The sequence below is a fragment of the Aythya ferina genome (genome assembly GCF_964211825.1).
Source record: "Aythya ferina genome assembly, chromosome: 6".
NCBI classification, from domain to species: Eukaryota; Metazoa; Chordata; class Aves; order Anseriformes; family Anatidae; genus Aythya; species Aythya ferina.
Window position 1 is genome coordinate 37,621,968 of NC_140303.1, and position 25,796 is coordinate 37,647,763.

At 37.1% G+C, this 25,796-nt stretch overlaps 1 protein-coding gene across 4 annotated transcripts in view; it reads left to right on the plus strand.

The window, feature by feature from the left end:
* The window catches only part of ARHGAP15 (Rho GTPase activating protein 15), a 333,280-nt gene that overhangs the window by 203,627 nt on the left and 103,857 nt on the right, over positions 1-25,796 (plus strand). For all 4 annotated transcript variants that reach the window (XM_084523841.1, XM_084523843.1, XM_084523842.1 and 1 more), the window contains 2 exons: positions 981-1,079; positions 23,254-23,331. In XM_084523841.1, coding sequence (XP_084379967.1) covers positions 981-1,079; positions 23,254-23,331 — 177 coding nt within the window. The remainder of the gene's footprint in view (positions 1-980; positions 1,080-23,253; positions 23,332-25,796) is intronic.

A 25,796-nucleotide genomic window follows, 5' to 3' on the forward strand; every position in this document is an offset into this window, starting at 1 on the left:
GGAGAAAGTGTCCTGGTGCCACAGATACTCTCGAGGGCTGCAGGCTCTCGAGGACTGAGTGTGTTTGTTGGCTCCGCTCTGCAGAGCCCAGCCCTGTGCCAGCACCCCTCAGCTGTCTTTACAAACATTTTTGAAAGCATCTACTCCAATTTCCAAAGTGTAGTACGCTGTTGAAATGCTATATGGAGACTGTCTCTTTGGATAAATGATGGTAGTACAGTCCTATTGTTTCAGCATTTAACTGGCTCTTATTGAATAGTTTCGTTCATCTGTTTGATGCATTTTGATTCTAGCTGACAACATCCCCATTACTGATTGCTCTTTACGTAATTTCTCAAATATATAGAGTGGAAATTAGGTGGAGGAAGCTAATTAGTAATCTGAAAGTTTTAACTGGGTTATACCGACGTTTTAAGAGGAACATTCTGTGTATCAAAACTTTAACATCGTAAAAATTAAAATGTAGCATTATAAGGCTAAATGCTTATTTGTCAAGGAAACAACACAAACCACAAGTTAAACTTGATGTAATATATTCTATCCTCATCAAAAGATGTTTAGTACCTTCCATTTTGCAAGCAGGTAATTTGATGATTAAAACCTCCAGTAAAGATTAGATGAAATTGTACTCTGAGTCCTAATGATGCACCCACATGGTAGTTTATGGCCCATCCAAACACTCAGAGACCGTGGACTACAAGCTTGAGAAAGGTCAAGGTACAAATGAGAACTGAAGCTTTGACCTGAGTGCTGAGGCGAGCAAGTACTGAGAGGTCTGTGCTCAGGGCAGAAGGTAACAAACAGTAGGACTCAGAAGGGACTCATCTCCAACTTTGTTGGCCCATTTCCCATATTGAGTTTTTAATTGATATGCAAGCTCGGCAAAAGAATAAATAAATAAATAAATAAATAAATAAAATATTGCTAATAATATGCTTTAATGCACTTTCTTATGTTGTTTTTTCTTTTCCCAAATGCAGATCAAATTTTTGGCTCCCATTTGCACTTGGTATGTGAGCATGAGAATTCTACAGTCCCCCAATTTGTAAGACTGTGTATAAAAGCTGTTGAAAGAAGAGGTGAGTTATTAATGTTTTGTACTATTTTTTGTTTCTCTGTTAGTAATCAAAAGTTTAACCTTGTAACTCTGCTTGAATTGCCAGAGTAGGGAGGCAGTTCAATTTATAATATAGTTATGGACTGAACTATACCCCACTCTATATCTTCATTTCCTTTATACAATAAGACATTAATAAAACCCATTTGTGCTGATTATTCCTTATATTTTGTTTGACATGTTGTTGTTTTAGTCTTTCTCTGGGTAAGTAAATGCTAAAAATCGATAAAATGTCAGCAACTTTCATCCTGAAATCTCTGGTGAATGTAATGCCAATACTTTTTCCTAAGTCCTGAATTGTATTCAACGAAAATTAATGTTATTCTAGTGCAACCACAAATATATATTTTTAACTCTGTACAGGTACCTATTTTTTACTGTTATTTTGCAAAGCCATGATACTGTGAGATTATTGGAAAGAGTATTCATCCTCATTAAAAGTTGTGATTAATTTAATAAGAAAGATTTTCATAGTACAAAAAGATGTGCTTAACACCATTGCCTGCCTTCCTTTCTTTCAAGTGTATCTTCTCTCACTGAAGGTCATTTTCTTTGGAAGGTACATGCGGTAGATGCAGAATCTTAAAATGTATTGTATAAAAATGTGAGGCTTCATCACCATCTGTTACAAGTTTACAACTTGTTCCAGGGATCTGGGGAAACATATATCTTGCAAAAGATAGAAAATTTATTTTCAGAATAAGGCTGGGTGAACCCATTGTCACTGTCATATACTGGAGTCTCAGAACAAGAGAACCAATGGAAAATAAAAAGATATTTAGACTGTTAACCACAAAGGAAAAGGCTATTTTAATTCTGTCATTGTTACCTGGTTTTATAGTGAAAGGTGCAATAAAAATACCCTGGAGTTTCAAACTCTGGGAAATTCATGCTTTAATTATACAACAAAGAGAGTACTGGGATATTATTATTCCCAGAATGATTGGCAGGAAGTCAGAGACTAACAAACTGGAGACTGTTCGGTAGGGGGAGATAGTAGCATTGGTTTTTTGGAGGAAGGCTGGAGGCTGGATGAAAGAGAGAGACAAAGAAAGGGGATACATTTGTGAAGTGACTATTAATAGAGGAGGAATTGCAAGGAGAAATTCAGAACTTGATAAAGAAAGGCAGGGATTACGGTAGAAAAATGCCACACCATGCAGAACGTGTCTAATTGACTGCTTGGTTGTGATCATAGCACAGGTTCTCCAAAAGATGCACTAGATATTTCGTAGGTGATTTGTGGTATCTGACCACTCCTCCAGGAGAAGCAAGGCCAAAGGTCTCTGCACTGCTGAACCGTAATAGAAAAATCCAGGGAACCTAATTAGATGTTTATTGTCTGTGTGAAATGTACAAGGAAGAAAATGAAAATATCACTGTTTCTTCAGAGGAATCCATCCTTCGGAGTATTACGCTATTGTTCATATGTTTGTGTTTCCCTCAAAGTTGCTGTAACTTGGGGAAAGTCTATCCCTTTTAGTTAGTCTAGCATGTAAATAAAAGCTAATCATATGGCGTGAGATAAAAATTTATTTTTATCGCTGTATTTATGAGTTTATATTTGATATACAGTTTTTCTATTATCATTTTTTTGGATTAAGATGCTTGCATTTGCTCACATTCTATTTACTCAAAGTGTTGTTTTTACTAAGTTCTGGCATAAACTATCTCAGGACAGCAGTAATTTATGTGAAGCTAAGTCCAATGTTTATGCAAGCTTCTGATGACATTTTATACCGGGGTTGGTATTAGGAAGCAGTATGTGGAGGTGCCAAGTCTCCCGGCATGGCTGAGACTCAACAGATCTGAAGCCCTCCTCTTAATGGCCAGATACGCCTCCAGCCAAGATACTCAACTGCAGAGTCATGGGAAATACTTATGTACCAATTATGGGAAAGGCACATTTAATGAAAACTGTATGTTTACTTTCATAGTCTTAGTAAGATGGCCTAAATACTTAGTACAGCTGGCATATTGGCTGTTGTAGAAAAGCTTTTTTATTTTTTTCCTGAAGTTGTTTTTTTGTGTGTGTGTGTTTAGAAAATATATCATCTACATACTGTAACTGTACCAAAAATGTTACTTTTGTGCTTCATTTAAGATAAAGGATTATCAGGAAAAAAAGATCTTAGGAGACTAACCCTAAATGTTGCTTACAAAACTTTCATACTTTGCTGTACGGCTATATTTGTATTTATGAAGTCATGTTTTTGGTTATTGTTTACCTATTGATTTTCTTTCTTTTTTTGTGTGTGATTTTTTTTTTAATGTTATCGCTGTGCACAGACAGTCTAGTGGTGATCTGAATAAACCATATTAATTAGTACATTTTCCTGTGTAGATGATGTTACATACAATAGCTAACTGTAGTAATATTCTTCCACAGATTAAAAATGTAGAGGGTGTCATTAACTGTTGGCAAGATTTCCTGTTTAGTTACACTATTTTTAAATGAATATCTACATTAAAATCAGAGGAATTATTCTGATATTTTTTCCTGCAACTTAGATCAGATTTTGGTTGTTTGTCCCCTAGGCTATTGTTTGCTCATTCACCACTTCAGGACAGAGGTGCTTTATAAGGTCTGGTCTAATTCTCACTCCATAATGCATATTTATCTGTCCGACACAGATTCACTTGTTCAAGAGTGAATTCCATGTTTTCAGGCTCATTTTGTAGTTATTAAAATAGAACAGGGAAGCAAAGGGTCTTTATACATTCAATCAGCCATCTTTCAGAGCTGGCAGTGGAGTTTTAGATAGATAGTAATTAAAAATATTCCCATTCTTGTAAACTTGCAAGGCAATTGTCACTTTTTTTCTTTTTCTTTTTTTTTTTTTTTTTTTTTTTTTTGGGGGGGGGGGGATAACAAGCTTAGTTGTTTTTTTTCTTCATTCTTCCTGTATTATTTATTCATTCACAATTTTTGATGGAATTCTTGCCTGAAGAATTTAATTCTACAGAGCTATGCCACTAAAGTCAATAGTGTCTTGGCAAAGTGTGTTGGACCCTGGGCATTTAATGCAAAATCCTTGACAGAAAAATCAGCCATGCATCTGATGTGACCTGGGAAGGGAATAATTCTGTACCATGCCATGGTCAGATTGAAGAAATACAGTGGCTACTCAAAAATTTCTACCATTTCTACCACTTTCTCCTTTCTCAGGGGACTTGAAGGGGAAAATTTTCACAGAACCCTGTATCCGTTTTTTGTTTTGTTTTGTATTTTCCCCTTGTGTATTCTGTTGGTTTGCCATCAACACCTACCTTGGATAGGCCCCAAGTTCTGATCTTTTGACCTGCCTTTTTAACTCCATGCTTGGCCCAGAGGGCATCTGATAGGTAGCACTAGCCCGCACACAGCTGAGCAGTGCAGCAAGGAGAGCCTGGGACAATCCTCCTGCTGCTCTGTAATCCACATGCCGTGCACTCTGCCAAGGGTGGGGCCCATTACAAGACCAGTGGTGCTGCAGATATGATTTCCAGTCATTTCTTGAGTCGCCTATTTATTTTGTTATTCGTGACCCTTTAAAGGTCCTGGCGTTTTTTTGCATTTTTTAAAATAAGTGAAAGGCATGAGTAGAACGCATACAAAAATAAAAATATCGGTCTACCTATACAAAAAGCCATCCAGTGTTTCTCATAGTAAAGTTTTACCATGTGAAAACAGCCTGATATTCAACCCTCTTCCAGGGATGATCATTTGCCCGTGTATCTAATAGCAGAGTAAATGAACACCCCAAGCAGTCAGTATCTTAAACCTATTGGTGGTATCCAGTGTACTTAGATTTTGTAAAGAAATACAGTACTAATGCTCCAGGGAAATATAATTTAACTTTCATCTCTCTTTTGAAATGTCCTTCATTTTCTCCCTCTGTTTCCAAATCTGAGTCAGTGTTCTCAAATCAGCCTAAATGACTTGAGAAATGACACTGCAGGCAGCAAGGCTGGTGATTACAGGTACAGTTTTCATTCTAAGCTGGACATTGCAGACATTGTTTTCTGTTGCTTTTCTTGGAGCACAGGATGCTCTGACAGGAATGATACACAAAATTACATATTTGATTTGATGCCCAAAAGCCACCCTGGGATCCATAACCTTGCTTAAAGATTTAAGAAAGACCTTTAGTCCACTTCTGAGAAGGTTCTTAGCTTAGAAAACTTTATCTTTCAACTTTACTTCTTAGCAGCTGTTATGTTTTTTTGCTGTCGTTTGTTTGACAGGATCCAGTTATAGGTTCCGATGTCTGTTTAAAGAAACAGGGAGGTTGTTGGCTTTAAAATTCCCTTACTGCTTGTGTGTTCAACATTTTCCCAGGCTTTTCTACATAGTTTGCCAAGTAAAGGGACTGACCTTTTGTAGCAAACACTTTTTCATTTCTAAATGCTCACTTTGATTTTTGTCCCATTTTATGCTCATTCCAAACTGTTTACAACCCACTAAAAATGACTGTGAATTATATGTTTGTGTAATGGATTCCTTTTGTGGTTGGAGTGGAATGTTTACTTTGAACAATTAGTTATCTTTGGGCAGATTATAGTGACCTGAAAAAAGAATGGCTAAAATTATTATAGTACCTTAACTATTTCCTTTTGTTATCTTCTCTGTTTGGCCAGTGTATTATTTACTGGGTTTCATTGCTCTGAGCCCCAGTGAACAAATCATGTTAAATAAGAGCAGTGACAAAAATCCCTGAGTGCAGGGCTCTCGGCCTGGGCAGGGGGAGATCTGCTGGGGTCAGACAGGGAGTTCCAGCAAGGCTTCAGGAGTGACCACTGGGTACTGGGAGCTTGGCTGTGCAGTTTTCACAGGACACAGCTGGGAGAAAATTTTTAACTTGAAAATCAGATTTCTTAAAAGGCGTCCAGAGTTCAACACCTCAAAGAACCTAAAATCAATAATCAGTTTGGATTTGATGTCCATACCTCCAACTTGACTAGTCATAATGTCATTGTGTGTAGCAGTGCACTCACACACAAAGTCCCAGACCCCAGAATATTCAGTGTTTAAGAAAGAAAATGTCTTGAACAAAGACAAAGTACTTTATGGGATGTGGTAAAGAAATACAGTCGTCATGATGAAGAGAAATGAAGATAGAAATGATATTTTAAACTACCTCACCTCCCAAATGCCATGCCAATGACAGAAGGTTGTGTCCCTTTCATCATTTTTATCTCTTAATCTAAATACTAAAGTGCAGCTAAAAGCACTTTAGAACCTATATATATACACATATATAAGAAAATAGTAAAAAATTACCTTCTAAATCATATACTGCTTAAAAGGTAGTCAGTATTCTGGTAGGACGTTTACATAGGGGAGGGTTCACTTATCTTAAGGAATTAAGCAAAGAGGAAATGAGTTTTTAAAATATAAAGTATTGTGAATATATTTACATAGCTAAGAAAAAAAAAAAAAAAAGAGTATATAAAACCATTTCACACTCTCTCGTTTTCTAATGGTAGAAAGCACTGGCTAAGACTTAAAAAAAAAAAATTCCAGCCAGCTCCTAACACTGATGACTCCCTTGCTGGGATCACTCGTTTTGGGCTGGTGTACTGGGTAGTTTAGTGGAGTGCAGTGGGGATGACAGAAGACCAGAGGCCTGTGCTGCCAAGGTATGTATTAATAACCAATTTATACAACCTCTGGCTGCTTATTGGCATGTGCTGTGTTACTCCATATTATTAGATTTGTGTTCAGTGACTTGTTCCTCTAGGGTGTATTTAGCTTAAGCAATACTTTTAAATGTATTTGTTACTCCAGAATACTTCAGTCCCGTTCCTGAGGACCCCAAAGAGGCAGCTGGAACATACCGGGTATTTTTACCAGAGTATGCTCACCACCATCCTCGAGCTTCCACTAACTGTACGGTGTTCCTGAGCTGCTTCACTGTTAGTCCAAACCCATCAGACGGTGCCATAAAGGACACATCCTGGCAAGGTTTCTTTGAGAAGGACAGCCTGAGGAAACCTATGCTGCTCACAGGGCAGCTTTATATTTCAGTCTCAGTGCTGGGTTACTCTCCCACAGCAGTTGGCCCCTGCACAACCATTGAAAAGTATTTTATTTGTATTTTCTCTCTGTCATAACTTTTAGCATTCCATATTTCTATCTTCAGAACAAGAAATTGTTCATGAATAGTAGTTTGTTCCCTACAAGCTCATTCACTGAATTTCAATACTTATTCTCCTCCAGGAAGGTATTGTCCAAACTTTTTTCGTTCTCCCAGGCCTACACATGCTTCCTTGCTTACTCTGATATAATTTTACATACTGTTTCCAGTGGCTTTAGCATTCAGTACCCTGAAAGTACAGAGATCATATTGCTCCACCAAATGATCTGAGCTCCCAGTTCTGCTAATTTTGTACTGTTCATTCTTTCCCACTTTGGGATAATCTATTATACTTGGATCCAGGCACGCACTAAAAGCTAATACTTCCATGAAGAATGTGCAATTTGTACTGTTTAGGTTGTGATGAGATTCCTGAAGTCTTTTATGATTCTATCTTGTTCCAACAGGGCTTCTGCTCCCAACTTTTATAAGCACTGAATAAAAAAGAAAAGAAAGAAAAAAAAAAAGGAAACAAAACAAGCTGATAAAAAAAAAATTACACACACACAAAAATATCCAGCAGTTCAGCAGATAAAGCTTTTTCCAGGGAATTCTAGTGGGCTGAGGAAAACTGTTTCTGAGGGCATTGAACTATGTTTACTTTAAAGTGGCCAGCAAGCACAAACTTAAACATACAGACGAATGCAATGTAAAACAACCAAATTCTGAGAAAAGCCCTTGCAAGTTTGTGATTTAAAATGTTTTTGTGTTTTTCTCCTTCTTCTTCTGAGCAGAAATTAAGAGAGGTTGAATTTAGTGCACACATATTGGCAAGCTTTCCCTGACCCGTTCTGTCTTCAGGCTCAGGCAATCCCACTATAGCCACCTTTCTTCGAGCAAGAGCCAGTTAATAGCGTTGTGCAAGGTCCAAGTCAGAATTGGCTCTGAAGGGTATTCACTCTGGGGCCTCTGTGTCTGCTAGAAAGCCACATTCCGAGTTAGAAAAAATATCGAGAAGTGTCAACAGGAAACATCACGGAAGAGCATACAAGACAAATTAGACAAAAGGAGACAGAAAAAAAAAAAAAAAAAAAAAAAAGTCTTGCAATGACAATGCAAAAAGAGAAAATAAATATATATCTAAAATTCTGAGAGCAGCGATTGTAAGCTAGTCAGAAGAATAAAAAGCCAAAAAAAAAAGCCAGGCACTTGAACCAGTTGCTGTCTTTGTCATAGTTACCTGATACCTGTTTCCTTGATTAATCTGTTCCAGAGAAATGTATCCATTTCTATGAAAAAGGGGGGATTTGTATTTTAAGCCTTGCCAGTAAAAACAAGCAGACACTCAGTGTGCACCAGAGTAACATTTACAGTGCCTGGGCCAAATTCATGCCTTGTGTAATTTTATTGCTTTTACTGGAATTACACCAGAGATGAGCTTGGCCTTTTGCCTTTTTCTAGCATTGTATAATATATCTGTTAGTGAACATGTAGAAGGAAATGGTGCATTTTGTCTTCAGAATTTTCCATAAAATCTTTTTCAATAGGCTTAATAAATAAAATAAACCACTTAACCTATGAAATAAGAAAGAATCAAACAGCATTTTCTAGATATTAAAATAATGTTAATACACTTTGTAAATCAAACAGTTGACATGTCTACATGCTGAAACAAAGTCTAGAGAAATTTAAAGCCAGCTGACTATCTCTGGTGCTTACCCCATGCCAATGAGAACATGAAGGTCCTGACATAGCCCCTAGTCAGATTCAGGAAAGTTCACACTTGAGGATATCCACATCCTAACCATGAAGAAGATTATTTATAAAAAAAAAAAAAAAAAAAATCCCGTCTTTTCCTACTGAATAAATTGAGGATGTGAGGCACTGTGCCTTACTACACATACTGTCACGGGCTAGGATCTGGCACTATTTCTGCCGCAAATCCCATTTAGTCAAACTTTACACTTCAGCCATTAGTGGAACACTTTGGGCTTATGCTTGACAAAGTGAGTCTGGCCTAGAGATGCTCACAAGAAAAAAAAAAAAAAAAAAAAAGGTTTGTCTATTAAATTCCTTTAGGGGAAAAAACAAAGGTAGTTGTACGTTCAGATTCTTTCAGCATTCCTGCCCCTTAAAATAAATCTATGGATATAAAGGAAAATTATGAAGGCATAATTCCACAATGTACACTAATTGCTTTTCCTGCCTAAAAAAAATAATAGGGAAAAAAGAAATTAAAACAAGTCCACTATGTTTTTCAAAAGTGTTACTGCAATAAAATAGAAAAAAAAAAAAATAGAAAAAAAAAAAGTTTTGCTGTCTGTATGTAACACTATGGGGTCAGTTTAAAAAAATCCTTTCTCCTTTTTTCTGCTTGCAATTGAGGAGAGCAAATAACTGCAGTTGTATTTTATTACTTCAATTATTTGCTGTAGCAGCTTGCGTTACATCAATGTTTTAACCATATAATATAGCAGCCTAATGGGATTGATACCTAAGTGAGAGAAATTGTACCAACTTCAGGAGCAAGGCAGAGGGCAAAGTAAGACCAGCTTAAAAAAGAGAGTTTATGTTAAGATTTTCTCTTCTTTAAGAGGAGATTTTTTAGTTCCTTTTACTCCTCTGAATTTATGAAGTTGATCTTGCTAGCAATCTAAGAACTAAATCGCCCCTAAATTTGCTACTGCATTATAATCGGCCCCGGAATTAACATGTCTTGTAAAGACCTCCGGTTGTATATTCACTCTGCAGATTGCTTTATTTTAATCAGGATCCTCACAGATCATGGATGTAATTATATAGCAAAACAACTTCTTTTTGTCTTCACGCAGACAAACAATGCTCACTGGTTTGAGTGGAATGACATATATGTAAATGAGAGCAAAATGTGGCCATTTTGTTTTATAACACAGCAGAACCGTATCGCTTCGGTCCTGAATAGCTGCAGGCAGCCGGATCCAGCTCTCAGCGATTCCTTCAGGCACCTTTTTTGCTGGTGCCAGGGATGATACATTTGAAACAGTTCAGATTCTTGGGAAACAGATATTGCCATTAGGAACTGCTTTCTCATGTTTATTCGACTCTGTAATTGATATATTTCATTCCATACTTCCTGATTTACTGAAATCAGTCTACAAAAATAGGTACAGACTTCTTTTTAAAGACCCAAGTAAGTCCCATTTTTGTGGTCAATGGATGTTCCTCACAGTGTTTTGTTGGATCAGAGACTTAAACTTTATATACTTGGATCAGAAATATAAATATCCAGATTTTCTATCAGGATTTCAAAACAAAGAACAAAAAACTTGAGCAGTTGCCCAGATTGTGGACCATTTTCAGGTAATACTGAGGCTCTTAAAATCACCACGGACCCCTCCAAAGCAAGAGCAAAGCAATGAGGCTTCTTCAAGTTCTTTTTGCTCAGAAAACAAAAAACTCCTCAAAAGACAGAGAGTAGCTATTCCCTGCCTCTTCACCCCATCTCCCCAGGAAATATTTCCCCCAATATTTCAAACCATATGTTTAGATTTGTCAGTCCTGAACTGACATGGTGTTACGTGACATAACACACCAGAGTAGCTGCCACCACATGGCTTTCCTGTGCCAGCAGCAACCACACAATGGTGTTGGAGGTACCACAACTTTTTGTTTACTTAGAAGTGAAATAATTTTGATGAGTGTATGGTATCAGTTAGCAAGTGTTGAGTTCTTTATGGTGATATTGCTCATGTCGACTTAAATGGAAAACGGATCAGCTCAAAAATCTTTAATAAGAAAAGTTTCTTACTGTACTTGTAGTGATGCCCTGTGGAGCCACTAGAACTAAAAATCTGTCAGCGTACTTGGTAGAAACTTTGTTTCATGGTTCTCTAACTCATATGATTGAGATTAAATTGAACAAAATCTTGGCACATAGTTTGGCAGTCGAGAAGCATTCCTCTGTTTGTGTGTGTGTGTGTGTGTGTGTATGAGACAGGCAGGCAGAGAGAGGGGAGAATTCAGCAGTCACTCAGTTGGTGTTAAATTATCAGGTGCTACATATTTTTAATAAACCTTAGTGGAAAGATAAGATAAAACCTCTTCTAATGAAAATTGCTTTCACTGAGGTTATAGACTAAGCCTTAAACAAGCTGAGCATCTACTGTAACCAATTAACTACTGAAAATAAAATCATTCAAATTCTCCAGTCCGGCTAACCCATAAACCAGACTTGAATCCGAACAGAAAGATAACATTCTAGAAAGGGTGCTCTTTAAGCATTCCAGTTTTCCTGCTTTACCACTAAAACAAAGGAGCTCAAAACAGCTTTATTTAATGTGTGGGTCTGTGACCTGCAGGGCTATCCTCACTGTGGTGGCAGATCCAGTGATGGAGCTTTTTGCTTAGGTGCCCTTCTACCATCACTGAGCAAAGAGATGTTCCCTTTAGGTATTTTGCAGTCACAATATAATGTTTGAGAGGCATCTGGATTTTCACTCCAGAAATTGTTCATAATGTTTTCCTTTATTATCTTTATTTCACTTGCATTTTTGTTTTCTGGTATGTCGTACATTAAAAACACAAAGAGTACGGCTTACAGTGAGAGTCTGTGCTAGAAACTTTGGAACTGTCTTGGATGTCTCTGTAGTAAATGTTGTTAATGATTACTGGAATTTTCACCAAAGAAGGAAATTAGATATGGAAAACATTGTATGCCAACTTCTCCTTTCCAAGTCTTTAGAAATACCAGAGGATCTGTGTGAACCCTAGTAAAAGGGCTGAGATTGGATTTCCACCTTCCTTACATCATTCCATGTTGCAGTCAAAATTAAGATACAAAGGCAATGATACAAATCAAAATCCTTCCCGTAGCCTCAAATTTTAAAATAATTATCTTCCATGAAAATATCAAATTTATGCCTTTACTTCACCCAGAAATCAGCTAACAGATATCCAGTGCATTATGCTGCCAGCATCTAGCCTTTTTTCTTCTGAAAAGTCGGTGTTTTTTCTTTATTCTTTGCATGTCTCAGGTACATTTCAGTTATGTTATTTGTATCTCCTTATGTTATTTTTTTTTTAAATATCTGAAAACAGATAGTAATTTCAGACTACACTTAACTTCTTTTCAGGAGCTCCTGAGGAATTCATACATGAGCTTTGTGCTACTTTAATATAGTGTACTCTAGTATGGATGGCAAACTATATAATGAAAAGTATTTCTGTGTGACCTATGGAGTGGCTTTTGTCAAACTGGTGAAGTATACACTAATTTCTTAAGTTCTGATACTCACCACTGTTTGTAACCCAGTTCAGGATTTCTGTGGTTTCGGTAGATCTCCTGACTGCATTTCTTACCTAATATTGCCTTGGTGACAGTTCAGATTTTGTCCAGATTAAATGGAGGCAGAAAAAGTCTTTTATGTGACCTGAGCCTGTTTGGGACAGCTAATGTCCCATATGACAGGAGAAATAAAATACAGAACTGTAGAGTCCTGCAGCTAAGAGGAAAAAATAATGGAAAAATATGTAAGCACGATGGGCTTGTGTCATGTTAAAATTAATGTTTCAGTCTTTTGACATATTACTGCTTAGTGTCACTGTTTCATAGTGACAGTTGTATTTGTCAAGTCATGTTTGCTAAATATGATTTTTGCAAAAACAGAACAATTTTGTTCACATATTGAGGGAAGTTGCAGACTAGAGGTTTATCATGCAGAAGAAGGTGTAAGAGTTCAGTGGAACTCCATGATCTCAATCATTAGCGGGTCTTTAAATGCATGCAGTGTATACTGGGAAAGATATTCACGAATTAGAAGCTATCTATGCATGTACATACACACACACCTTTGTATTATCACATTTATATGTTAGCCAGACATGCAATGCTAAGAATAGCCATATCTACACTTATCTTCCAAGAAAGCCTCTGAGTTTTCCACACAGGCATGGACTGTAACACCCACAGGTGTCTGATAGTGTGCTGTAGGGTAAAGAATCTAATTTTTAGATGTTTTCTCCCACTTAGAGATAAAAGGCAAATAGACAGATAGACGCCTACAATCTTATATTAAAAAGTAAAACTGTTACCAGCTGCACACAAGAGCCCGAACTCCATTTTTAGAGCACTGTTCTGCTAGCACAATCCTTCTGTTAGAAATATTGAGCTGGTCTAATTTCTAACCATACGAAACATATCCAGCCTTCTGTGTTATGCAATGAAACAAGTGCTGTCAAGTGCCTCGCTGATGTTTCTTTAACTGTTGTTGGACTACAGCAGATAAACTGTGTTCGCATCCACACCACAGCAAAGCACCATGGCTGTAGGAAGTGCCCACAAATGGTTAGGCAGGACCTGCTCCTGGAGACAGCGAGACAGATAGCTTTGAGACATCTAAGCTTGAACGGAGCATAGCTGTCAGGTAAAAATGGGGCTGTTAGAGAGACAAATACAGGGCCTATCTGGACTCCTCAACTATATCTAAAATAAATAAATAAAAATTGTCCCATGACTTTATATTTCTATTCTAAACATCTCTATTCCATCCTAAATTTCCTATCCTTATCACCATCCTTAAAAAAATAAAATAAAAAATCTCTGCCAAGCAAAGGTACTGCTGTCCAGAAAATGTAAATTCCTTACCCATTTTGGCTGAAGGTTTTGTGTGCCCAAATGTATGGATCTTCCACTTGCAACCGTTAAAAGTCCCATCAGCAGCAGTGCTGGTCAGGATGGGGAGGTGACATTGCCGAGGTCTAATTTAATCTCTCACTATTGTGAAAGATGTGGAAAGATTTGTCCCTACTGTGCACTAAATTCTCTTTAAAATCAGCATTGGGAGTAAGGGATGTTTGGAGAATTGTGTCTGTCCCTTAGCTTTTAACCACAGTTCCTACTGATGTCAGTGGACCTGACTGAAAGTCCCATATAGTCCTAAGTGAGGAGTTAGACCCCCCAAGTGCAATTTCCCTTAGTATTCTGATGCTGCTCAAAAAACACAGGCATGATGTTGGTGATGATGGATCCCCAAATGAAGCACAGTTTAACCAAAGTGGGAGGATTTAGCAAAATGCATAAATTTCTCGTATGCTACTGTCTGTAACAAGCAGATCCTCAGCCAGTTTAGTGAGCATAAGTTACAGCTGGCTTCTGCTGGAATAGTTTATGCTCTTGACCCTCCTCAGTTGTGTAGCCAATAGGGAGTTGTCAGGCTACATGTGTTTTTAAACTTCTTTCAGCTAAATCAGAAATCCAAAAGCAAAATACAGCTCTCAGCAGTATCATGTGGAGTTGTGACACTCCCTGGAGGGCTCAGGGTCCATAAACCAATGAATGGATTACAATGAGGCATAAATGTAGTATTTTCATCCATGACAGATATAATCTTGAGCCTGTATTTTTCATGTTACTTAACTCTTTCAGAACATAATGTGCGACAGAAAATGTCTTATAATGCACATTGCAGTAAATATCAGTCAAGTATGCTTTATTGCTGAGCTCTACATGTTTCCAGAAGTTAACAGACACAGCTGGGATGTAAGAAATGGCAGCGTTGTATATATTTCTTGAACACACAAAATACCTTGGCTCTCTTCTCCCCTCCACTCAACATTACATCCCCAGCTGTTCTGAGCATGTCAGATAGTGGATGAGTTTTCCATCAGCAGCTTCTCCTGAAATGATAACCTTTATTACGGCTTTCATTCTCCCCAAAATAAACCACATTATCCACATTGTCATCACATTCATATTAGACTGTATTGTATATATATAGCAGATATTGCATGGCATGGAATAATAGAAATACTAACTGATGGGAGGTGGTAAACTGCTATTAGCAGCTTTACCTACCAGAAAAGAAAAATCAGTTCTAGTATTTAAAGTCTTTTTTAAAGTCTTTTTTTAAAGTCTTATTTAATGACCCTCATAAAAATGTCTCAGACCTCTCTACCTGAAATCCCCTTCTGTCAGCCCCTGTAGTGCCATATGGCCACGATGCCACATGGGTAAGTGTAAGCTGCACATCTCTGGGAACATGAAGCTGCTTGTATCCTAAGAGAAAGGAGTGCAGGTGAAAGAACATTCAGCTTCTGAAGACTTCTGATACTCCTGAAAGACTATTTGTGAATCAGAAAGCAGAAAGGAAAAAAAAAAAAAAAAAAAAAAAAAAAAAAAAAAAAAAGTATATTTGATAAAGTAGCAGGGAACCATAGATATTCTAATTTTTTTCAGATAAATCAAGTGTTGGTCAGAATGGACCTGCTAACATGAGAAGTAGTAACTGCAGCAAATGAGAGCAACTAGGAGTGGTGAAGGAGGCATTAAAATAGAAAACAAATAAACAAATAAACAAAAACAAAAGCAAACAAACAAAAAGAATCCACAAAATTAAATACTAATGTGTTACAGAGAGAGAATGGATATTTCCAAACATTTGCTAATTTCAGATATTATATATAATGAGTTGCATCAAGTAAGACGATGTTATTTCTTTTTAACTGCCATTCCATTTAAACCAGTGAGTGATGTGTGTACTTGAGGTCTGTATTTGGTAGGGATTTTTCCCCTTTAGCATAAACCTTGTTGATTTAAAAATTGAACAAAGATGAATCAGGTGGTAAATGTATTCATGTAATCATTTTCATTAATAAGCCGTTATAAATAATAGAGGGAAGGTTTTAAGTGTATAATTTTCTGTAGCACAATTGAGATTTTTCCACATCTTCAGCAGTAAGTTAATTAGAATCACCTGCATTTTCTTGGGCGGACACCAAATGGATTGCAAACAAAAACAGATTAAAATAGCTGTAGCTCATGGCATACAGATGACAAGATTCACAAAGAGGACAATCAGGCAATGAAAACCTCCTCTTTTTCAAACATTTTTAAAGGAAATTCAGCTCTTGTGAGTCGCTGTAAAAAGACGTTTGTAAGTGTTTCGCTGAAAGACTAGAATGGCTTTGTTTCTGATCCCATGATGAGTGAAAGAAATGTTTAAGAAAGATCACTTTACAGAGAGATTCAGACTGAAATGTGATGACTGTGATTCAAGCCAAGCCAAAAATTACAGCTCAGAATTAAAGGGGATGGACGTGGCTTGGGAATCCATTTTCCCACATTCCTGAATCTCAATCATCCCAGCCAATGTTTAAAAGAAAATACAGTGGAAAACAATGAGGTCACTTTGTTTAGCTGCAAGAAGCAGGACTATCGGAACGGCAAAAGTATATATTGGAAGTAACGGCAAAATTACAGTGAGCACGCTGCATGTTCGATGGTTTCATTCAAAACAAGTAGCTTCAAAGCCTAGTTTGTTTTTTTTTTTTTCTTGTTACAGGGAGCTTTCTGAGTACATCTTCTTGTTCCTGGGGTTTTTAAAACATAAACTTCTTGAATGTCAAAGACAGAGAAACACAATAGAGAAGACGGATACAGAGTGAGCTTGATTTAGGCATTAAACAGCAGCCCTGCATAGCAGTGAACTGTGTGCTAGTTTAAATTGCACTCGCTCTGTACTGTCGCTACCCTTATTTATTTGTATATAAATATCCAAGTAGAAATTCTACCATCAAGTGATATGAAACAGAATAAAGTATATCATCCATCATATTCACTTGTTACTTATTCTCAGTATGTAATGCTCATATTCAGTGTTGTAATTGCTTCCATTAAACAGTTTCTACGGGGTCTTGAAAACAATAAGATCTTAGTCAAGCTTTTCTCCTTTCATTGCATCTTGAAGTTATTACCGCAAGAAAAAATGAGATTTTCTTTTTATGTAGGAATGCCCCTCATCTTCTTGATATTATTGCAGTCAAACATAGGATTATTTCTCATTAGCTAATTTCCTAAAGAGATTCACCAAACCTCATGTCAGACACCTCCTATAGACTCATTTCTTAGCTTGTTAAGAGCTAGTACAATTACTCCCTTCCTTCTTTCCCCCACTACCCTTGTGTTTACTAAATTCTGATACAGTCTTGAACTAATAGAAAAAATAAGTCCTTGTTCATCCTACTTTCAGTTTGGGCTTGCCTGCCAGAGGTTCTGCAACTGGGCAGTTCTGAGGTCATGAGTCCAGTGCCTGCAAATCGTGGGAAAAGTTACCTGTAGAGAGGTCATCTTTCCATCCTCTCTTTAATACAATGAATGTATTTTATGTTTCATTTTATTTGCCTTAGTATCAAATACAGTGCTCTACTGAAGATGCTGTTTGCAGTGCGTGAAGAGGTGAGGTCTCTTCCCCTCTTCTATTTTGATATCCTCTTTCAATAATTCAAGGGATCACATTAGTCCTCTTTGCTGTAGAACTGAACTGGGAGGTTCTATTCATCTGATTATCTAAAATAACCCCCAAGTCCTTGGCAACCTATGTCCAGAGTGCTGGGTGTGCCCTGTGTTTTTCCATATGAAAACTTGTTTTACTGGACCATTTAAGGTGGCAATTCAGACCTTCTGTAACTTTAGCTGTCCTCATCATTATTTAATACCTCCCCGATCTTTGTGTCATCTGCTTACTTTGCCAACAGAGATTTTTTATTGTTGCTCATATCTCTGATAAAGGTATTAGATGGCACTGGACTGAGAGCTCCACTCTTGCAAGCTCTTCCAGTTATGACCTTGTTAACTGATATCTCCCATTAACTACCACATTTTGAGGTCTGTCATTGAGCCAGTTTTTAATCCATGTAATATATGCCCTGTTAATTCCATAAAATGCAAGTGCTTTAATCAAAATGTCATGTGGTACTGAGTCAAATGCATTTTGGAAAGCCAAATATACTATTTCAACACCACTGTCTTTATCATCCAGACCTGTCAAAAATCCAGTCTTTCAAAAAGATGCAACAGGTTTGCTAGACAGGGCCCTGATTTCCATGAAACCATGCTGATTAAGATTAATTATATTTTGCTCTGAATTATTTGTTCATAGAGTCGTGAATTAATTATTTAAGTAGACTGTCTGGGACCGAGGTCAGTCTAGCCAGTCTCCGAGCGCATCCCTCTTACTGCTTTTACAGTATCAGAGTAACTCTTCTGCCACTCTTTCCAACCTTAGTCATTTTGAAATATTTCTCTATATTTTATTTGCAAATGAAAAACACATGTATATTATGATCACTGGTAAGTGAAAACGGTGTTGTTGTTTTTTTTTTTTTTTATGACAGCAATTATCTCTCTGTTCTTCAGAGTGACTTCCAATATTACCTGCTGTTCAGTCTCCTAGGTTTGTTTATTCTTGTCTGGCTGGTAGAGCTATCTAGCATGGCAGTTGTATGGCACCCACAAGAAGGGTGGTTACGATTTCATTCCAGCAGAACAGGGCAAATCCTGATGTCAGTCTCCAGCCCCACTATTCAGGAGTTTAAGGGCATGCTTAACTCCACATAGCACAACCCCAAAAAGCAGAATAGAGATGTCACCAGCACTGAAAGCCCCACTGAGCACAAATAGTCTCATGTTCAAATAAAGCTGGTGCTCGTTTCACTCTGAGATGTGTACCGGGTTTGCTGGTTCAACCATCTTCCACTCACACCACCTCTGCATCACACCTCATTGTATGTACAATAAATTCCATGTGTATGCTGCTAATGCCTTCATGTTCTTACTGTCTCTGTGGTGTAACTCAGGTTTGGTTTGATGTTCTCACCAATTTCATCTCTGATTTCCATTGTGTCAGACAAAATAAATAAATAAATTTCTCCTATATTTGCCTGAAAGCCCAGGTACCTTTTGTATCCTAATCTAGATGCAGTGCTTTCAGTGCTGAATTTTAACATGTTGAATTTATTCATTAGTACTCTTCATGATTTTCCTTCTAATGGCATAGAAGTATTGATCTTCTGTAAAACTATTTTTGTTGTATGCTGTTTTGTGGTGTTTTTCTCATCAGCTTGCCATTGGTGAGTTTGCTGCATTCACACACTTCTGCCTCTTTAAATGACTTCATGCCTCATTTCTGTGCCCTTAGTAAACTTTAAAAAAAAATGTTTATAACTCAGGTATTTATGGTAAGATGTATATGAAAACAGGAGGAAAGAATTATAGTTTTAGGGAGAACATACCCTGATAATGACCTCTGAAATATTTGTAAAGATAGCCCTGGGCATCTGAGCCCACAAAATAGTTTATAATACAACAGCTTGATTACATAATGATACTTTAGTTTTAAAACGTATGATCTTTCTGTTTATGGGAAGGCATAATAGGCTCCTTTGAAATACAATATTTTTGCCCTGAACATAACTGATTTTAAATGAAAGGACTAACTAAAGAATGCCTTTTTTCAAGTTTGTACTTCACTTTGTTGTTGAATCCAGCACGATGGTTTCTTTTATAAAACTCCTAACAGGCCTGGGGACCACACCTACTTCAGGATGCATTAATTGTAAAAGTTTCATGGGTTTCCATGCAGGAAGTTACCTCGTATCATTTAAGATGATATGTTTCAAGTTCTAAATCTTGTTAAAAAAACAAACAGAGAGAAAAACATCTATGTAACCAACACCCCAGCCACTTTCCCCTCATCCCCCTGAATTTCCTGTTATATGTTCAATTTTAAGATGTTGTCAAACATTCATTAAGCTTAGGCAGAACGCAGTGTGATTTGGGAGAGGGATCCATTCTCTGCACCAAAACAGAATTAATGAGAGCATTTCATTCAAGACAGTTCATAACGCATCAGAATAACTTCAGCCAGTATCAAAGCCTAACATTTTACAACTTTTGTTTGGATATCACCTAAACTCTTCCTTTGCCTGGGTTTTTAATGCTTTTTCTGCACTGCCTGGTTCCAGCTCAAACTGCTACTGGAGCTGGCACTGACCTGCATACATGGTTGTTTCCGCTTTGGCTAAAAACAGGAGTGCAAGAAATGTTCTAAACTAATGTTCTTCGAAGACCTTCAGTGCAGTTCTGCAGAGTGTATTTCTATCAATTGTTCATGAATTCTGAACAAACCTTAATTTGGCTACCTTTTAACTTTCTTATCAGGAGAGCCTGTGTGAATTTTTAATGAAAGCTAAACCTTGCCTATAGTTAGGGTGTTAAACTGATGTATTCTTGAATAAGTCATTTTCTTACATTTCTTCTACCTTTACAAAATTTAGAAGGATGGAAACATTGAAGTCTTTATCAAGTTTTTGGCTGACATTTGTAATTGCAGGCCCATGCTATTCTCAGGTTCCTCATTAAAACAAACAAAAACAAAGTTGGAGCTTGGGATATAAAGCAAATAAGGTAATTCTTCCCCTCCAGGGCAAAATCCAGTAATTCATTTCTGATAAAACCCACTCCAAAGCACAAGAAGGTCAGCCTATAGTGAGCAAGCAGTTGGACTTTATTAAAATGAATATTTTTCCTGAAATGTTCTTTACCGCTATACTTGAACGCCAGCACCAGATAGGAAACTCTGAACAACTTTTGTTTCATCTTGTTCCCTAAGTATTTATAGCCTGCCATGAAGAAACACTGACAGCAGTGCAGTGATGTTTTTATTCTTGATAGAGGTGCCCTTAAAAGTGAATTTGCTTTGAAAATTGCTCACAAAATCAGGACATTAGAACTATAAAGACATCTCTTTCTTTCTCTCTCCCTCTCTCATTTTTTGTGCCTAATTGGATTTCCAAAATAAGTTGTTAACAATCCAGCTAAGATAATGTGGTCATGAAAAGGATGTCCAAATCCACCAATTTACATTGGTTTGGTTTGGCTTAACTTTCAAAGTTCTTGGAGCAGAAAGTTGATGGCACGTGAACACTATAATTGGCTTGATATTCTTGGATTTTTTTCTCCCTGCCATATTGTATAGTGTCCAAATGAAATGCTAATCAGAGCTCGTTTCTGGACCAAAGTAAATTTATAACAATAATAATTCACTTATATACTCCACATCATTTTGCAAGATGTAATATCCTCCAATTTACAACATAGTTTGTCATTTTCACTCGATCTGGATAATTTATGTAGTTTCATACCAAGGGGGTTGAGCTGTTCCAAATTGATGCTATTAATGCGAGACACTGCTATTTCACCCAAAGTGACATGTATTGCTTTCACTTCCACATATCCCAAAAGGTTGAGAACTGAGTTGAGTTAAATCCAAATAAAAGTTAACATTCTGTTTTGGGTCTTTTTGTTTGTTTTATTTTTCCTCTTTACTTTTTGGTTTCGACTTCAATTTACATGATGAAATTCTTAATCTTACCAACAGGAGTCCCATATTCCTAAACAAGGAACTACTCTTGCTCTCTCAGTTTCCCCTTTCTAAGATGAAATGAAGTTCCTCAGTTTTAGGATAAAATTGCATTATTTAAACATTTTAGTAATTTCCATTTGCTCATATGTTATATATCCAGTTGATGGATAACTTCCAAGCGTTCTTGATTGGCAAATCCTTTTTGATTTCTCTTAAATAAACTTATTCTTTATCCCTCTGTAACCAAAGGGGATCTTCCTGAAATGAATCATCATTTTCAGTATTATGTTGCAGGATACCCACAGGTGCAGGGTAGAAAATTGTCTAATAAGAGGAATAGATAACCAATGTATAATATGGAATTGTTATTCCTCTTTAAACAGATTATTTTTTGTAAACCAAATCAGAAAGTTCCTTGCAGGGTGGACATAAAATAAGAACTGTAATTTGCAGAGAGAAAAACAAACAAACAAACAAAAAGCAACAGTAATTTGTTTCTGTCTGAATCAAAAGTAAAATTAAATCTTTTAAAAAGCCTCGAGATAGCGACATTACCTCCAAACATTGGACTCTGCTGCTTGGGGCACTCATCTGCCAAGGCATGATGCAAGTATCTTTGAAATGAGGACTTGAACTTCAGCTCCCTCCTGTTTAAGTATAATTACAACTGAGCTTCTGAGTTGCTTTTTGACTTGTTTTCACTTTTTCCTATACTTTCCATTTTTCCTTTTTCCTCACCCTGAATTGAAAAAAGAAAAATTCCCACTAGACACATTGTCAGAACTGAAATATTTCCTGAAAATATTTAGTTTTGACAAATTAACATTTTCCACGAGAAAGGCTTTCTCTGAAATTGTTTGCCAAAAGCTAATTAAAACTTGTGTTCCAAGTGATGAGTAGCCTTAAAAAAAAAAACAAAAAAAAAAACTTTTTGGTGTAGATTCTCTTAGTTTCTTGTTTACTTGCAAGCCTTAAATGTGGAATGACAATGTACAGTTTTGTGTTTTCAATTTTTAAGCATGCAGATTTGGTCATTGTTTGCACAATAGCTAATTCCCCAAGGAAAGGAGAGCAGTTCCCATGTGCTTTGAAATGCTACAGCTATGCAACCAGGGCTGGAAGTGCTATTTTAAACAGTCATATCAGCAGAGCTTGCTGTAGGAGATAATATGTCACAAAAGGGAGTATGACATCTAGTTTCACCTAGAAGATAAACCTTGAGTAGATATGCAGGGAGAAACAAGACTGTCAGGTTGTCCTTGAAAAGGATGGCCTATATTAATGAAGAAATGCACTCCGGGGCATATGCTATTTGGGATATTTAATTTCAGCTTCAAACTTGTCTGATCTGCTATGAAGAATATAGTAGAGAAGCTTTAGTTGTGTATAGTCTCACACACGTCATGATTTCAGAGTGGGCATCTCACCACTTCATTTCAGAAGGTCACAGCCTCAGAAATTCACATCTGAAAAACCCAGGCCCCAGACTGAGAAGCTTCCCCCATTAATACAAGCTATTAGTAGAAGCACCCCGCGTTTCAGCAGGGCTAACATACTGTCGTGTGTATCCCAAACAGCCCTTCTCTATGAACACAAGAGCTAATTCACTCTTCCTTTCCCGTCACACTCAAATACCTTTGCAGAATCGTATTCTGCTGACAGAATTACAAGATAATTACAGTCAGGTATTTTGTATTCACTTAAGCTAATCTACCGCTTTTATTTTTCATTGTTGTTGTAATCAGGCAGGAGGCACTTCAGTTTTTGTCAGGTGGATTATTTTTCAGTCATTCACTGCACTGCACTTCTTCATACTTGTTAGGGCGCTTCTGGCTTCTTGACAGACATACAAAGAAAAATACTTATATGATCTAAAATGAAATATGTGTTTCTCTTTCAGGTCTAGAAGTTGATGGAATATACAGAGTTAGCGGCAATCTGGCAACAATACAGAAGTTACGATTTGTTGTCAATCAGGGTAAGTGATTCCTCCACCCTGGTAATGTTTTGTTTAGTATTTAACTGTCTCAGATGACAGAATTTCAGAATCTGCTATACATTAGTGGCATAGAATGATGAGCTGTGTTTTGGAAAAGAGAGGAAAGGGAAGGTAGAAAGATATTGCACAGAGGGAAATGTCAGTTAGGAGAGAGGAAAAACAGCACAGTAAGCAGAGGAAAATAGTAGTTAAACAGGAGATGAGAAACAAACAGAAAAAAAGGAGGAAATGAATAAATGAAATAAGGTGGCAAAAACAAAGCATATGTAGAAAACCAAAGAATCAAAGTGAGAAAAAAAAAAAAGAATAAAAGGAAAAATAGCAGATTGTTTGGATGTTGAAAGTTAAACAAAACTAAAAATAGAACAGGGATCCAAAGGAAATCAGACAAAGAGAAAAAGGTGCTGAAAAGAACTGAGAAAGGAATACTAAAACTAAAGTCCCGGCTCTGACAGAATCAGTGGAAGATTTACCTCTGATTTCAATAAGGCAAAGATTTGATCCCAGGAAATAAGAAAGATGAATGTTTGGGGAACTTGAGAACCAGAATTAGAACCAAGCATTTTGTTATGGTTTTGTTTAATGAACATATTGCCCTAGATTCCGCATATAATGTACATATGTACACATGTACACAGATGTAGCTAAAGGAAGCTAACATTGATCAATATATACTGTTACAGGTGTGGAAGCTGATATTGGTAGCTAATTAGGATACATGACAAATACATTGACCTCTCTGAACAGTGTACTACTCTTGGCAAAGACTAAACGTATTCGCATTTAATTGCTTAGCAAATACCATTGATGACAGTGAACCTCCTGATCCCACTTAATGAGAAAAACAAATTAAGCTTTTCAGAAATTTGGAAGAAAAAAAAATCTTAAATTGTATTCAAGACTTTATGCTCTTGGATTAATCAAGGATAAATGCAAAGCTTCTGCAACTTTTTATCCTACTTTTTCTTCACTCCTTCACAGTTACCTGACAAATATTACTAGAACTGCTAAATACTATGCAGTGTATATGGTTTTGTTTGTTTGTTTGTAGATGGTAATTGTTGGAAAACAGCTTCCTCAATTGGTTTTGCGTTATGCATAAACTAAGGCTTTTGACTCAAGAATTCTCATAATATTTGTGGTGTCACATAATAATACTCCCACCTTCAAGCCTGAATTTACCTCTCTGATGAAGGTTTCAGGGGAACAGTATCTGTTTGCAACCTCCTCAGCTGCTGCAGACCATTCTTGTCTTCAGCTGAACCTGGAAGCTGCTTTATGAGGAATCAGTATTTATGCCAGTAAATTCAGTGAGACTGAATAAATCATCAGGCTCATGGTTTTGACTCGTTACTTGGGTTCCCTTAGATTTATGGCTGTTGGGTATTTGTGTGTCGATAATGTAGTCTGCCTTGGCTTCCAAGCGACTGTGCACTGTATTTTGTTTGGAGACAGAGAGGCAAACCCAGGATTTTCTATCCTTCTTCGCTCCCCGGGATCTTTGCTCAGGAAAAAATGTGCCATAAAAATAATGGTCCTGTCTATCATGTCTCATGGCATCCAAAGGTTAACGTACTTGAGGTTAACATTACTGCTCAAGTTTTCACCTAAAACAGATGGGCTGATACTGCAAAGCTAGACAGAAGTCTAAGCTGGCTTTTTGCAGCACAGGGGTACCAGGCACCTTTTTCTTCTGGTTTATACCACTGTGAAAAATGAATATATAATGGTGAAGTTAATGGTACATTAAAGCCACTCTGACACTGACTACTTAGGGCACCTGCAGTAAACTGCCTGTTGAATGACCAAAGAAAATTCAGAGGAATAGTGCTGCTGGAGCACTATGTTATCATGTTGTCTGTTGTGAGAATTATTGTTTCTTGTGTTAGTCTTTGTTGAAACAACTAGAGCAGTCATGCATACTGTATCATAATGAAATAGATTTTAAGTGGGAGGTGAAATTACCCAGCCAAGCCCCCTTACATGCCTGTTGAAATCTCAGATATGCAAATATCTGGCCAGGTCTGAAGTTAGCCTTTGTTCAGGTAGATGCTTGCAGACATACCAAAGATGCTCTGCTGTAAACCCTAATGCCACATTTGCATTCCTCAGGGGTGACACCAACACCACGTGAGGGAAGAGAGTCCAGCATCTCAATCCCCAAAGAATAATCTAATGGTTGCTAATCAGAACCTTCACAAAGTAATTCAGGCACAAAGAATGGCTTTAAAATTGCAGATTGCTGTTTCATTTGTTTAAATAACATCCTTTCTCTCTGTTAGGTAGGAAGCTGCAGGCAGGGAACAGCCCATTAACTCACGGTGTGGCTCTACAGATGTGGATGTGTGTGTGTTTGTGTGTGTGCATGTGTGTGTGTGTTTTAGCAGCCTGCTAATATTATCCTGACTTCCAGGCTGCTGACTGGAAGATATATATCCACTTCA